The sequence below is a fragment of the Gorilla gorilla genome, chromosome 11 (assembly GCF_029281585.2).
Source record: "Gorilla gorilla gorilla isolate KB3781 chromosome 11, NHGRI_mGorGor1-v2.1_pri, whole genome shotgun sequence".
Lineage (NCBI taxonomy): Eukaryota > Metazoa > Chordata > Mammalia > Primates > Hominidae > Gorilla > Gorilla gorilla.
In genome coordinates this window covers 76,709,436-76,726,220 of record NC_073235.2, presented here as the reverse complement: position 1 = coordinate 76,726,220, position 16,785 = coordinate 76,709,436, and the positions used below count along the sequence as shown (strand labels likewise).

Genomic DNA, 16,785 nt, shown 5'->3' with positions numbered 1-16,785 from the left:
ACCAAGAGGAAAAGGGGGGAAATTGGCTCAATTAAACGCATTCTGTGATCCAGTACCTGTGTGCGACGCTTTAACTATAAGGCGAGGAAGAAATCCCTAGACCAAAGTTTCCCTTAGCCCCTTTTCCTTCAAGAACTTTTAGTTAACAGCTTCTCTCCGCACAGACTGAGCGAATAAAGTTATAGGAAAAGGGAGATGGGCTAGCGGCCACGCGGTCCTCGGGGCTGGTGTGGCTGTTTGCCTGACTTCAGACGCCCCGGATCTCCCGGAGGGAAGTCAGGGCCCAAGGCGCTCCGCAATCCAGCTGGGGAAGCTTGGGGCTGTAGGCCCGCGAGTGAACGTGAGCAGGTAACCCAGGCCGCGCAGCCAGACGGAAGCGGAGACCTAGAACCGAGAAGCCCACGTGCCGAAGCGGAAGACTAGAGCTCGCGGGAACGGCCTAGCCAGCGCCTTCCCCTCTTCAGCCCTCCTTGCCGCCGCGCGGCTCCTCCCACCCTGGGCTCCTCCCACCCTACTCCCGCCTCCCCGGCCGGTTAGGCCAATGGGCGGGACGCGCGGGCAAGGCGGGGAGGGGCGGGGCCCATGGTCTGCGCGCAGGTGCCGCTCGGCGCCCGGCCCGCCCGTTCCGCCGCTGTCGCCGCCGTCGTGCGTGCCGATCGGCGGAGGGGACGGGCCTGCGTTCTCTCCTCCTTCCTCCCCGCCTCCGGCTGCCGGCAGGACCTTTCTCTCGCTGCCGCTGGGACCCCGTGTCATCGCCCAGGCCGAGCACGGTGAGGCCCTCAGGGAGCCCGGTGGCGCGATCTCCGCCAGGTCTTCGGCGCCTGGGCTCATTGCCCTGAGGCTGGCGCGGGGCCCGGGCCCAGTGGCCAAGATGGGGCCAGGACAGCGGGTGGCTTGGGGGTGTGTGGATGAATGAGGCGCTGTCGGACTAGGCCGCGCGTCGGGAGATCGGCCTACGCCTCACGCGGGAAAGCCCTGGGGAAAGCCTTCTCCCGACGCCAGGACGCCCGGTGGCCCAGTCCGGAGAGGAGGATGGGGGGTGGGGCCCACTTTGGGTGGGCTGCCGGCCACCTCTCGGTAGGCCAGAGGACCCGACAGGCGCTGTTCATGTATCTGTTCTTTGGAGGCCTGGGGGTTGGCCAGGAACAGGTGTCAGGACGCTGAGAAGGGAAATTCCTGGCCCTCGGGGTCAGGGATCAGAGGCTGGAATACTACTGCAAGGGCAGGGCCCCAGCGTGGTCCTAGGAGGTACAACTCTCAGCCAGAAGACTGGGACAGTTTTAGTTCCCAGCTTCTGAGACGTGAGCTTAGCGGTCTTTGTGATTTCACTTTGCAGTCCAAGAGTGGGACTAATTCTGCACGCATGATTTGGAGACAGAACTAGTAAGGGACAGAGAAAGTTTCGACTTGTAAATAAAAAGGTTCCGTCGATTAATTTACCATTAGAAATAGTAACCATAATGTAGATTTTGGAGGTTGCTTATGAGGACTGATGAGCCGTACCTTCAGTGCCAAAGGTGGGAGGGCCTTGGTGGAAGGACCCCAGTACCTGGTGGGTGTTCATCTATGTGAAAAATGGGGGTTGTGGGCGAATGGGAAAGATAAGATTCCAGATTATAGAGGAATGGTTTGGTGTGAAGGGTGACTTGGCTGCTGGTGGTTCCACAATGGAATTTTCTTTGACTGTCTTCTGTGTACTTGCTTCCAAATGCTTTCTTTCATATAACCATGTATCAGGTTAAGATATAAAGTGTTTTGTGAGCAGTCTGGGTGGAAGATTGGTAGCTAAACTCTAAGTTTATCTTTGATTCCTGGTGCCACAAATATTTTATTTATTTATTTATTTAAGACAGAGCCTAGCTTTGTCGCTCAGGCAGAGCCCAGTGTGGTGATCTTGGCGCACTGCAACCTTCGTCTCCCGGGTTCAAGCAGTTCTCGAGCCTCAGCCTCCCGAGTAGCTGGAATTACAGGCTGCGCGCCTGATGGCCGGCTAATTTTTTGTATTTGTTTTTCTTTTTAGTAGAGACGGGGTTTCTCCGTGTTAGCCAGGCTGGTCTCGACTCCTGGTCTCAAGCAGTCTGCCCACCTCGGCCTCCCCCTCCCAAAGTGCTGGGATTACAGGCCTGAGCCACCGTGCCCGGCCCAACAAATATTGATTTTAGATCTGTCTTTCTGGGACTTCTCAGCAGTGACTCTTTTGACAATGGATATGTTTACTGAACTTTTTAAACATTTTTGCTTAAAAAAAAGTGGATTTAGCTCTGTGTTAGTTTTGGATCGCTATATACAGTATGTTTTGTTCTTAATCTTAATTCAATAATATATTTTATGTGATGAAATGTGTTTTGGGTCCATGTGGATAGTAAAAAGTTTTGTTCATATGTTTGCTTTGGTATTTCAGATGCCCCCTAAAAAGGGAGGTGATGGAATTAAACCACCCCCAATCATTGGAAGATTTGGAACCTCACTGAAAGTTGGTATTGTTGGATTGCCAAATGTTGGGTAGGTGAACGTTGGGGCTTTTGTGATTTTCATTTTGTAAATATTTTGGGTCCTATTGTAGAAATGGGAACCGTGAGGTAATTAAACTTTAAGTTGAAGAAAAGAGGCCAGGAAGCTGGACTATTAATATTGCAAAATTAGGCTTTAGTTTATATGTATTTTATTGATTTCAGTGCTGGTTGGCTATGTGTGGTACCTACATAGGCTGGCTACCAGAGGCCATGCAGTAGGATACTTTAGGAAATTGATTTGAAAGCTGCACCATAATAAGCTTGATGGAGAAGGAGGTGACAGTTTTGAATTTCGTAGTGGAAATTGTAAAAGGTTTGCTGTTATAAAGAGTCTAAATCTGAAAGTTCTGAGAGCAGAAATTTGAGTTTTGTAATGTTTTCTTTTCTTTTTTTTTTTTGAGATGGAGTCTCACTCTGTCGCCCAGGCTGGAATGCAGTGGCATGATCTTGACTCACTGCAACCTCTGCCTCCCGGGTTCAAGTGATTCTCCTGTCTCAGCTTCCTGAGTAGCTGGGATTACAGGTGCGCACCACCACGTCCAGCTAATTTTTGTATTTTTAGTAGAGATGGGGTTTCACCATGTTGGCCAGGCTGGTCTTGAACCCCCGACCTCATATGATCCGCCTGCCTCAGCCTCTTATAGTGCTGGGCTTACAGGCATGAGCCACTGAGCCCGGCTGTAATGTTTTCAAAGTTACAGTGAATTGAATATATGCAAATAAGAGAGTGATAGGAAATATATGTGGGGTTTATCATAACTCTATACACACGCAACTTAAGTGTTCAAAGTCTTCTTTTTTTTTTTGAGATGGAGTCTTGCTCTTTTGCCCAGGCTGGAGTGCAGTGACGTGATCTCAGCTTACTGCAGCCTCTGCCTCCCAGGTTCCAGCAATTATCCTGCCTCTGTCTCCCGGGTAGCTGGGATTACAGGCATGTGCCACCACGCCCGGCTAATTTTTGTATTTTTAGTAGAGACGGGGTTTTACCATGTTGGCCAGGCTGGTGTTGAACTCCTGACCTCAGGTGATCTGCCTGCCTTGGCTTCCCAAAGTGCTGGGATTACAGGTGTGAGCCACTGCACCGGGTCCAAGTCTTCCTTTTTCATTATTTAACCTTTCACTAACCTTAAAATATAAAACATCTCAAAAGTGATTAGGGTGTACTAATAGGTAACAGATTCAGTGTGGATTTGTGAAAGTGATCAAGGCTGGCCTTTTAGATTGGTGGCAAGTAGGACAATCATGTTCTTAGGTATTCCGAGGAGCTCCTGTCATAGAGATTCCTCAATGAATAGAGCATGGCGTGACCAAGTGAGGCATGTCTTAAATTCATGTAGTGTAAAACATGAGCAAGTGTGGCTGTCCTGATTTCAGTCTTTCCTGGAGCTTGAAGAGGTTTTCATTTTGAAGGGGTTTCCTGCTGTGATATAGTCTGCTTGCAGAGTAAGACTAAGTAGAGAGTTGAAATGTAAGCAAAACAAATAATTAATCAAAATACTGTAGGGTGCTATCAATAAACATGAAAGCAAGATATGATCATTATTTATGTTGTGAGCTTTATTGCACTAGTAAGGAAGTTATAGTTTTGAGATATTGACATACTTCTCATTCTAGAATTGTTGCAGTTACTACAACTTGATTTTAAATGGGACTGTATTAAAATGGGCCATATTAAGTGTTTTCTGTACATATAGGCAACCCTCTGTATCTGTGGTTTCACATCCTTGGATTCAACCAATCTCAAATCAAAAATTTTTTTTTTAAAAATTGGCTGGGCATGGTGATTCATGCCTGTAATCTCAGCACTTTGGGAGGCCGAGGTTGGTAGATCACTTGAGATCAGGAGCTTGAAACCAGCCTGGCCAACATGGCGAAACCCCGTCTCTACTTTAAAAAAACACAACAAAAATTAGCCGGGCATGGTGGCAGGAGCCTGTAATTCCAGATACTCGGGAGGCTGGGGCAGGAGAAATAGCTTGAGCCCGGGGGGTGGAGGTTGCAGTGAGCCAAGATCCCGCCACTGCACCCCAGCCTGGGTGACAGAGCGAGACTCCGTCTCAAAAAAAAAAAAAAAAAAAAATTTTTTTAAATTAAATAAAAAATGACAATATAACAGTAAAAAAAAAGTAAACAACTATTTACCTATCATTTACATTGCATTAGGTATTATACTACACCATTGTATATAAGGGACTCAATCTGCTGGAATCTTAGAACCAATCTCCTGCAGCGATGGAGGGACGACCATATAAGCTTTTTAGTCATAGAGCATAATGAAATTAATGTACGTGGAAGTAACCTAAAAATATTTTATTATTCAGAATAAGTGTGTGTGCTGTTTACACTTTTAAATAAAATGCTTTCCCCTCCCAGTGTCATTGAGGTATACTTCACAAATAGTAAAATTCACTCATTTTAAAGGTACAGTTTAATGAGTTTCGGCAATTGTATTTGGTTGTAAACACTACTTTTTGTAGAATGATCTTACTTCACACAACTGTGTCAGGTAGGATTCTTTGTAAGCAACACAATTCTGGCTGTTTTCAGCAGGAAAAAGAGGTTTATTGGAATAAGTGAATTAGGATCTGAACAGCCAGGCCTCAAGAGGGATAAGAGCCAAGTGGTGCTGGCAGAAATGGGTCCATGTGGAGCTCAGCCATGTGAATCCCTGGACTTCTGGCTGTTTCTCATTTCCTGTCTCTCCTGTAATTCCAATTCCTGAGTAAGGAAATCCGACTGGACTTGTGTGCTTCTGTATAGATCTACAAGATATAGATTGTGGGAGGGAGATGGTTCTCTAAAGGATGGCCTGCTGATCAAAAGTAAGGACATTCAGTACAAAACCATCTAGAGAATCTCTTGGTTTTTAGCTGGGTGAATAGGAAGGCTTACTTTTTAGTCTGCATAAGGCTGATGACCCAGAAACTTAGAGGTAATATTTATAGCTAATCAGATATTGAACATTTACTATATGCCAATCGCTATTTTGAGTACTTTATATATGTTATCTAATTTAATAAGTGGTTTGACATTCCCCTCCATTGCAATTTAAATTCTGTGAAGGTAGGAAGGTACCGATTGTCTTGTTCTTGCTTATTGGTATATTTCTAGTGCCTAGACTGGTGTTAGAAACATAGTAGATATTTAGTAATTATTTGTTAACGGGACACGATGGTGTTAGGAACATAGTAGATATTTAGTAATTATTTGTTAATGGGATACATATTTCCCCTTTGACGGCTGGATGTAGATTTAGTGATAAGGAGACATGTTTTTGTTTTTTGAACAAGATTTTATTCTCTTGCCCAGGCTGGAGTGCAGTGGCATGATCATGGCTCACTGCAGCCTAAACCTCCCGGGCTCAAGCAGTCCCCACTCCTCAGCCTCCTGAATAGCTGGAACTGCAGGCGCACAAAACACCGTGCCTGGTTAATTTTTGTATTGTTTGTAGATGGAGTTTCACCATGCTGCCCTGAGGCTGGTTTCACAGCCTGACCAACATGGTGAAACCCCATCTCTACTAAAAATACAAAAATTAGCCAGGTGTGGTGGCACACCCCTGTAATCCCAGCTACTCAGGAGGCTGAGGCAGGACAATTGCTTCAACCTGGGAGGCGGAGGTTTCAGTGAGCTGAGATCGCGCCACTGCACTCTAGCCTGGGTGACAGAGTGAGACTCCATCTGAAAAAAACAAAAAAACAAAAAAACAAAAAAGCCTGTCTCCTTGCCCCGTGTGGTGGCTCACGCCTGCTGGAATTACAGGTGTGAGCCACCGTGCTGGGCAATTAAATGACCTCTTTTAATGAAGTAGAAAGAATATGGAGATTTGGTTTCTAGTTCTGTACTGCTTTTTCTTACTTGAGTGACCCTTTATAAATGAGCTCCTGTTGGAGCAGTGTATTATTGTGGTTGTGAGGCTTAGAGAATATTGGGGGCAAAAGTACGTTTTGATACAGTGTTCCAAACTTCTTTATTTCTGTGAGGGATAGCTCTTCTTGTTGCTATCCACTGCATCAGATGGGATTAGATTCAATTAAGCGCATCAGAAAACCCCAGATAACCAGTTATTTTTCTTCATGTAAAAATGTACATTTTGCAGTCATAGATTGGTATAGTGGACCTGCTTTATGAAGTCCTCAGGAACCCATGCTCCTTTCATTTCACAGCTTGGCAATCCCTAGGATGTGGCCTCATCCTCATGGTCTAGAGCTAGGGTCCCCGAACCTCATGCTGGGGACTGGTACCGATCTGTGGCGTGTGAAGAACCAGGCTGCATGGCAGGAGGCTAGCAGCAGGCGAGTGAGCATTCCCACCTTAGCTCCACCTCCGGTCAGGTCAGCAGCAGCATTTGATTCTCAGAGGAGCGCAGGCCCTGTTGTGAACTGCGCATGCAAGAGATCTAGGTTGCACGCTCCTTATGAGAATCGAACTAATGCCTGATGATCTAAAATGGGGCAGTTTCATCCTGAAACCATCCCCCACACCCTTGGTCCGTGGAAAAATTGGCTTCCATCAGCCAATTCATGGTCCAGTCCCTGGTGCCAAAAAGGTTGGCGGCTGCTGGTCTAAGGTGTTGTGAATTCCAGGCAGCTGGTTATCCGAAGGGTCAGGGGGCCAAACTTGACTAGCAGCCTTTTTCCTGTAAACTGCCATACCATACTTCTGCCAACATCCCTTTGTCCAGAATTTAGTCACAAGAATTTAGTTGCAAGGAAGGCAAGGAAATGTAGTCTTTATTTTGACAGCCACATGTTTGGTTAAAAATTCTGTTACTCTTGGCTGGGTGCAGAGGCTCACGCCTGTAATCCCAGCACTTTGGGAGGCTGAGGCAAGCGGATCACTTGAGGTCAGGAGTTTGAGACCAGGCTGGCCAACATGGTGAAACCCCATGTCTACTAAAAATACAAAAATTAGCTGGGTGTGGTGGCGCACGCCTCTAATCCCAGCTACTCGGGAGGCCGAGGCAGGAGAATGGCTTGAACCTGGGAGGCAGAGGTTGCAGTGAGCCAAGATTGTGCCACTGCACTCCAACCTGGGCCACAGAGTGCGACTCTGTCTTAAAAAGAAAAAACAAAAAACGGTTACTCTGAAAGAAGGGGAAAATGGATATTATGGGCAACTAGTATACTCTGTTCAAACACTCACAAACTGCCCCAGGAGAGTAATTGTCTTGTTTAGCTGATCCTTCTGGGAATGCATTTTGGTGTCCCTGCAAATTGCCTTCTCCCAAATTTCTGCAGACCAATCACAGCATCTGTGAAAGCCATTTACTATTGCTGGGGGAAAAGGTTGTAGAAAATGCTAAAAAAAAGAAAAAATCACAAGAGAATTATCACCATTGTTTAGTTATCTGTTGTTGTGTAGCAAACCATTCCAAAAGTTCATGGTTTAAAATAGTAACAATTTTTGTTCGTCGGGAATGTAGTGAGTTAGATAGGTCTTCTGCCAGTCTCATTGGGATCCCTCATGTGACTGCATTCAGCTGGTGGCTAGTTGAGACTGGAAGATCCAAGATGGCCATTTTAACAGATCTGGGGCCTTAGCTGGATTGGCTGGAAGTCTGGGGCACTTCTCTTATACTTGGCCTCATTCTCTTTCTAAGTGGTCTCTAGACCAAGCTTCCTTATATCTTGGCGTCTGGCTCTCGAGAGAATGGAGGTGTGGCAGTGGCATAGCACACAGAAATCTTTTGGTCAAGGCAAGTCATGACACCAGCCCAGAGACATGGGGAGAGGGGAAATAGACTCTACCTCTTGATGAGAGGAGTGACAAAAAATGTGTGGCCATCTTCAATCCACTGCAGTCCACTATTTTCCCAATACAAAATATGTGATGTCTATGTGTTCCTAGAAGTCTTCCCAGTTGATTCTTAGCTCACTTGTTTTTTAGAAGCTCCATTCTTGATTGCTTAAAGGAACTCACAGGAGGAAAATTATTCTCTAGGCTGCAAATACTGATGATCTGAGTATTTTCATTCTAAAGAGCTGATAAAGTTAAGCTAAGAGTCAGATTCCCATGTCTACCGAGAAGACAGGTATCTATGGATATCAGAGATATCTCTTGATGGCTTGTGATTTTGAGCATCTTTCCATATGTTATTGGATATCTTATGTAAAAAGTCTTTTTTTTCTTAATGATTAGTTTTTTATTCTGGATATGAGTTCTTTGTTGGATATGTATTACAATGATCTCTTGCCAGTTTGCTTGACTTTTCACTTAAGATTAAATTAAAAAAAATTTGAGCTGGTCTCAGTGGTGCCCACATGTAGTCTCAGCTACTCAGGAGGTTGAGGTAGGAGGATCCTTTGAGCCCAGGAGTTCTGGGCTGTGTTGTGCTATGCTGATTGGGTGTCTGCAATGCCACCCACAGTGGCGATCCAGTGTCTGCACTAAGTTCAGCATCAATATGGTGACCTATCAGGACTGGAGGATCACTAGGTTGTCTAAGGAGGGTGAAGTGGTCCAGGTCAAAAACAGAGCAGATCAAAACTCCTGTCCTGATGGGTAGTGAGATCTCTGAATAGCCACTACACTCTAGCCTGGACAATATAGTAAAACCCATATGGAAAAAAAATTTCTTTTGAAATAATTTCATGCTTAAAAAAACTCACAGTTGCAAAAATAGTTTTAAAAATTCCTATTTAACCTCTGCTTGGATCCCCTAAGTGTTAAAATCTTTATAACTATAATACAATGATCAAAATCAGGAAATAAACATTGATTTACTAATTGTCCCTCTAATGTCCTTTTTTTGGTCCAAGATTCAATCCATAATTGTATGTTGCATTTAATTGTTTTTTGTTTTTTTTGAGATAGAGTCTCTCTCTGTCACCCAGGCTGGAGTACCTTGGCCTGATCATAGCTCACTGCAAATTCCTGGGCTCAGGTGATGCTTCCACCTCAGCCACCTGAATAGCTGGGACTGCAGGCACATTTTATTATGTCAGGCTAATTTTTAACTTTGTAGAGATGGGTTCTCACTATGTTGCCCAGGCTGGTCTCAAACTCCTGGCCTCAAGTGATCCTCCCACCTCGTCCTTCCAAGTGCTGGGATTATATGCATGAGCCACTGTGCCCAGCTGCATTTAAGTGTTTTGTTTCCTTAGTTTCCTTTAACCTGGAACACATTCTCAGTCTCTTTTTGTATTTGATATCCTTGACACTTTTGAAGAGTACTGGCCAGTTATTATGTACAGCTCTCATTTGGGGTTTGTCTGATGTTTCCTCATAATTAATTTCAAGTTATATACTTTTGAGCATATAAGTGACATATGCTTTTCAATACAGTGTATTAGAAAGCACATGATGTTGATTTGTTCATTTTTGGTGATATTAACTTTGATTGCTCATTGGTATCTGACAGATTTCTTCACTAAAAGGGTTATTATTTTTCCAATTGCAATTAATAAGCATCTTGTAGGGGGTCCTTTGAAATTTTGTACATATATCGTTTCTCATACTTTTGCCCCCTAATTTTGGCATGTGTTATTGATTCTTACTGAAACAGTTATTATTGTGGTGTTTGCCAAATGGTGATTAAAAAATATCCCTTATTTCTTCTACATTTAGAAGAAACAATTTATAGAAGGAACAATGGAAATTCTATTGTGTAAAATCCTATTGTACAAAAGAGTTTCCCATTTATTCATGTATTTGATTATAATTTATTTGTATCAGTATAGATTCTTAATTTATTCTTTTGGTTATAATCCGTTACTGTTGTTATTTTGTCACTCTAATTGCCCATATTTGGTGATTAGGAGCCTTTATGTTCACTTATATTCCTTTTGACATGTCCTCTTTATTTTTTGAGTGCTTTCTACTTTCTGACACCACAGTATCTTTCAGTTATATACAACATATTTTATATTTCAGTACAATATGTTATTTGTACTCTGCTTCATCCTTAGGATATGTAAATTTTTATTTAGATATATGATTTTATTTCTCTTAGGTATATATTTAGGAGTAGAATTTCTGGGTCACATGTGACTGTATATTTAACTATTGAGGACTGCCAAACTGTTTTCCAAAGTGGCTGCACCATTTTATGTGCGCACAGGCGGTGTATGTGGGTTCCAATATTTCACATCCTTGTCAACATTTGTTGTTATCTTTTTGATTATAGCCAAGTTGTGAAGTTTTTGATTGGTGTTTTTTCTGTTGTTTTTTTTTTTTTGGACATAGAGTCTCACTCTGTTGCCCAGGCTGGAGTTCTGTGGCACAGTCTTGGCTCACTGCAGCCTCCACCTCCTGGGTTCAAGTGATTCTCCTGCCTCAGCCTCCTAAGTAACAGGGATTATAGGCATGCGCCACCACCAGGTAATTTTTGTATTTTTAATAGAGCCAGGATTTCACCATGTTGACCCAGGCTGGTCTCAAACTCCTGACCTCAGGTGATCCGCCTGCCTCCACCTCCCAAAGTGCTGGGATTACAGGTATGAGCCACCGTGGCTGGCCAATTGGTGTTTTCTTGATGGCTAAGAATATTGACATCTTTTCATGTGCTTTATCACTTCTTCATTTTGAAAGATATTTTCACTGGGTAGAATTCTAGGTTAACAGTTATTCTTCTAGTGCTTTGAAGATAATCTTCTACTTTATTCCCTTTCTGGGATGCCTATTACAGACAAGTGCTGCATAATGATGTTGGTCAATGACTGACTGCATATATGACGGAGGTCCCATAAGATTATAATGGAGGTGAAAATTTTCTATCACCTGGTGATATTGTAGCTGTGGTAGTTTCATAGTGCAAGGCATTACTCACGTTTGTGATGATGCTAGTGTAAACAAGCCTGTGCTGCCAGTCATATAAAAGTATAGCATATACAATTATGTACAGTACGTAATACTTGATAATAAATGACAGTTACTGGCTTATGTATTTACTATAGTTAATTTTTGTTTGTTCGTTTTTTGAGACAGAGTCTTGCTCCATTGCCCAGGCTGGAGTGTAGTTGCCTGATCATAACTTACTGCAGCCTAGAGCTCCTGGGCTCAAGCAATCCTCCTGCCTCAGCCACCTGAGTATAGCTGTGACTACAGGCACACGCCACCCCACCTGGGTAATTAAAAAGATATATTTTTGTAGAGATGGGGACTTCCTGTGTTGCCTAGGCTGGTCTTGAACTCCTGGCTTCAAGTGATCTCTTTGCCTCAGCCTCTTTGTGCTGGGATTACAGGCATTAGCCTCCATGCCCAGCCTATACTGTAATTTTTATTGTTACTTTAGAGTGTACTCTTTCTACTTATAAAAAAAAAAAAGTAACTGTAAAACAGCCATTGGCAGTTCCTTCAGGAGGTATTCCAGAAGGAGGCATTGTTATCATAGGAGATGACAGCTCCATGTGTGTTATTGCCCCTGAAAACCTTCCTGTGGGACAAAATGTGTAGGTGGAAGACAGTGATATTCATGATCTGACTCCGTGTAGGCCTGGGTTAATGTATGTGTTTATGTCTTGGTTTTTAACAGAAAAGTTTTTAAAAAAGCACACATTTTAAAGATATAAAAAAGCATATGGAATAAGGATATAAAGAAAAAATATTTTTGTACAGCTATACAGTGTATTTGTATTTTAAGCTAAGTGTTATTACAAAAGAGTCAGTAAGTTAAAATTAAAATTGATAAAGTAAAAAGTATTGGTAAGATAAGGCTAATTTATTGAAGAAAGAAAAATATTAAAAAATAATTTTAGTGTATCCTGAATGTACAGTGTTCATAAAGTCTACAGTAGTGTACAGTAATGTCCTAGGCCCTCACATTCACTCACCATCACTCATTGACTCACCCAGAGCACCTTCCAGGCCTGCAAGCTCCACTCATGGTAAGCGTCCTATTTCACTTTTATATGTATTTTTACTGTTCCTTTTCTATGTTTAGATATATAGTACCTGCCATTGTGTTACATTTGTCTACAGTGTTCAGTACAGTAACATGTTGCCTAGAAGCAATAGGCTATCCCATATAGCCTAGGTGTGTAGTAGGCTGTACCATCTAGGTTTGTGTAAATATACTCTATAATGTTCGCATGATGATGAAATTGCCTAAGGACCCATTTCTCAGAATGTATCTCCATCATTAAGCGATGTATGACTGTAAATGCATGTTCTTCCCTAGATAGTATCCTGCTGAAGCTCTGGTTATTTCTTTCTCCAGTCTTTTTCTCTCTTCGTGCTTCATTTGGATACTTTTATTGCTGTCTTCAAGGTCTTTTGCTTGCAGTGTCCAGTCTTCTGTTAATCATGTCCAGTGTATTTTTCATTTCAATTTCATTTTATTTCAAATATTGTATCTTTTTAACAATAATTTTATTTGGATATTTATCATGTGTTATATTTTCTTCCTCATTGTCTTTATATTAGCTTTTATATCCTTAAGAAAAATTTTAAAAGATTTGTAACATTTATTTTAAGGTCCTTTTATGCTACTTCATCTCTCATTACTATATTTGTATTTACTGACTTTTATCCTGATTTTGGTATATATATTTCTGCTTTTTTGCATGTCTTATAATTTTTATTGGATTCTATACACTGTGGATTTTATGTTAAATGCTAAATATTGTTGTTTTCCTTTAAAGAGTGTTGGACCTCGGTATGGCATTAGTTATTTATGTATCAGATTAATTGTTTTGAGTCTTCTTATGATGGATTTATATGATTTTGTGCTCTGGTGCTACTTAAGCCCTAGTACTAAGACTTGACCCTTTTGAGGACTCTATCCAAATTCCCTTGTATTACAGGATCTCTCCACTGTGGCTCATAGGAATGTGAACTGTTCCAATCTCCGTGTGAGCCCTGAGAATTGTTCATCCTACTCTGTTTGGGTGGTTCTTTCCCTGGACTTGTAGTGATTGAATTTACTCATGCGCAAATCATTACTTAGCTGCGTTCTTGAGGGGACCCTCTGCAGCTCTTCAGAGCGTTTTCTCTGTGCAGCTCCCACCTTTCTAGTATACTCTCCCATAAATTCTAGCTGCCTTGGCCTCCTAACTCTCATCTTAGTCTCTTCAACTTGGTGTGACTACTGGGTTCTGTTGGTTTCCCCTCTTGGAATGGTGACTTTGAAAGCATCAGTAGGCAGTAAGCTGGAGCAATTGTAGAGCTTAGTTTATTTGTTATTCTTCTCTCAGGGAACACAGTCCTGTGATGCATATTGTCCTTTGTGTGAAAACTATTATTTCATAGATTTTGTCTGGTTTTCTAGCTCTTTGTAGCAGGAGGGCAGTTCTTGTAGCAGAGGGGAAGCAAAACTCCCCAATACCATTTTAAATGAATTTAAATCTTACTGTCTGCTTGTCAATATTCCAGAATGCCTGTTCTTTCATAGAAATCTATGATTTGGGACTTATTTACTTTGTCTTTTTAATATGTTCTGAATGATCTTTTTGAATAACAGATCTGTTTTCCTAATCACTCTTTCCTAGTATTCAGCAGTAACTGTGTGCCTTAGAGGTACTTCATAGATTAATGGGTTTTACGTTTTATTTATTTATTTTTTTCCCAAGACAAAGTCTCGCTCTGTTGCCCAGGCTGGAGTGCAGTGGTGCGATCGCCACTCACTGCAACCTCTGCCTCCTGGGTTCAAGCAATTCTCCTACCTCAGCCTCCCACCTAGCTGCGATTACAGGCATGTGCCACCATGCCTGGCTAATTTTTGTATTTTTAGTAGAGATGGGCTTCCATCATACTGACCAGGTTGGTCTCAAACTCCTGACCTCAAGTGATCTGCCCACCTCTGCCTCCCAAAGTGCTGGGATTACAGGCTTGGGCTACCATGCCCCGCCTAGTTTTAAAATTTTAAATGAGTTTCTTTTTCAGAATTCTAGTCTGTATTGCTGTATCACCACATAATTTCAAATTTTTTTTTTTTTTTTCTCCTTAAGGTACAGTTGAGGGCTGGGCATGGTGACTCATACCCATAATCCCAGCACTTTAAGAGGCTGAAGCTGGCGGATTGCTTGAGTTTAGGAGATCAAGACCAGCCTGTGCAACAGGGTGAAACCCTGTCTCTACAAAAAATACAGATATTAGCCAGGGGTGGTGGTACGCACGTGTAGTCCCAGCTGCTTGAGAGGCTGAAGCGGGAGGATCTCTTGATCCTGGGAGGTCAAGGCTGCAGTGAGCCATGTTTGTGCCACTGCTCTCCAGCCTGGGCAATAAAGTGAGACCCTATCTCCAAAAAATAAGAAAGTTAAAAAAGAAATTACAGTTGACCCTTGAACAGCTCGGGGATTAGGAGCTCTGACCCCTGGCCCAGTCAAAGATTTGTGTGTAATTTTTGATTCCCCCAAAACTTAACTACTAATAACCAACTATTGACTGGAAGCCTTACCAATAACATAAACAGTTGATTAAGCTATATTTTGTATGTTGTATTATTCTATACTGTATTCTTACAATAAACTAAGCCAGAGAAAATCATGTTATTAAGAAAATCATAAGGAAGAGAAAACGTAGCTACTATTCACTAAGTGAAAGTGGATCATCATAAAGGTCTTTGTTGTCTTCATGTTGAGTGGGTTGAGGAGGAGAAGGAGGTGGAGGGTTTGGTCTTGCTGTCTCAGGTGGCAGAGGCAGAAGATAGAGAGGACGTGGAAGGAGAGGAAGGAGGGGCAGGCACATTCAGTGTAAATTTTATTGAAAATAATCTGTGTATAAGTGGACACATGCACTTTGAACATGCATTTCAAACCAGTGTTGTTCGAGGGTTAACTGTATTTGCTTTACTAAACCACAGACTTTATTTGGATTTCACCAGTTTTCCCGCTAATGTCCTTTGTCTTTTCCAGTGTTGAATACCATGTTGTGTTTTAGTCTTCACGTCTCCTATCTCCTCCAATCTTTGACAGTTTCTGAATGTTTTATTTTTCATGACCTTTAAAGATTTATTTTTGAAGAGTACTGGTTAGGTATTTTGTATAATATTTATCCATTTGAGTTTGATACTTTTTAAAGAAATTATGGTAATAAACACATAATATATGGCCACGCACAGTGGCTCACGCCTATAATCCTAGCACTTTGGGAGGCTGAGGCAGGAGGATCACTTGAGTTCAGGAGTTCAAGGCCAACCTGGCCAACATGGCAAAACCCCATCTCTACTAAAAGTACAAAAAATTAGCTGGCCGTGGTGTCATGCACCTGTAGTCCCAGCTACTCTGGAGGCTGAGGCATGAGAATCGCTTGAACCCAGGAGGCGGAGGTTGCAGTGAGCCGAGATCGTGCCACTGTACTCTAGCCGGGTGACAGAGTGAGATTCTGTCTCAAAATAAAAAATGTAATATATTATACAATTTACCATTTTAATCGTTTTTTAATGTGCAGTTCAGTTGTGTTAACTATATTCATTGTTGTATAACAGATCTCTAGAACTTTTTCATCTTGCGTAACTGAAACTCTATATCCACTGAACAACTTCCCATTTCTCTTTCCCCCCAGCCCCTGGAAACCACCATTCTACTTTCTGTTTCCATGATTTTGACTACTCTAGATATCTCATATAAGTATATTCATATTTGAGTATATGAATATAAGTGGAATCATAAAGTGTTTATACTTTTGCGACTAGCTTATTTTACTCAGCATGGTGTCCTTAAAGTTTATTCATGTTGTAGCATGTGACAGGATTTCCTTCTTTTTAAGGGCTGAGTAATGTTCTATCATATGTAGATAACATTTTCTTTATCCATTCATCTGTTGATGGACATTTGGTTCTACCTCTTGGCTATTATGAATAATGCATCAATGAACACGGGTTTGTAAATATCTCTTTGAGATCCTGCTTTCAACTCTTTTGGATATATACCCAGAAGTGAGATTGCTGGATCGTATGGTAATTCTATTTTTACTTTTTTGAGGAACCTCAAACTGTTTTCCATAGTGTCTATACCACTTTACATTCCTACCAGCAGTGCACGGAGTTCTAATTTCTCTGTACTCTTGCCAACACTTATTATCTTGTTTTTTTGATAGTGGCCATCCTAATAACTGTAAGGTTATATATCTCATTGTGGTTTTGATTTGCATTTCTCTAGTGATTAGTGGTTGAGCATCTTTTCATATTTTTTTAGCCATTTGTGTCTCTTTGGAGAAATAATCTGTTGAGAACAGACATTTCTCTAGGTGTGATCATTGCTGCTGAAGTGTTGCTGTTTTTAGGCCTTCTTCTCCGATGGAATTAGAAAATATGTAATTATACTCACCCATGTATACATGGATTGGCATTTATTTCTGTCATCTTACGTATTTGTGTATCTATCAGATAGAT

The 16,785-nt window shown here is 42.0% G+C and overlaps 1 protein-coding gene across 2 annotated transcripts in view; it reads left to right on the top strand.

The window, feature by feature from the left end:
• Positions 1-421: 421 nt before the first annotated feature.
• OLA1 (Obg like ATPase 1) overlaps positions 422-16,785 on the top strand; it is a 173,521-nt gene continuing 157,157 nt past the window's right edge. Inside the window, exons 1-2 of one of the 2 annotated variants that reach the window (XM_004032813.4) lie at positions 549-770; positions 2,402-2,502. In XM_004032813.4, the coding sequence (XP_004032861.1) occupies positions 2,402-2,502 (101 nt within the window). In that variant the 5' untranslated portion in view covers positions 549-770. Of the gene's footprint in view, positions 771-2,401; positions 2,503-16,785 lie in introns of both variants that reach the window. The other variant, XM_004032814.4, reaches the window with a different exon arrangement.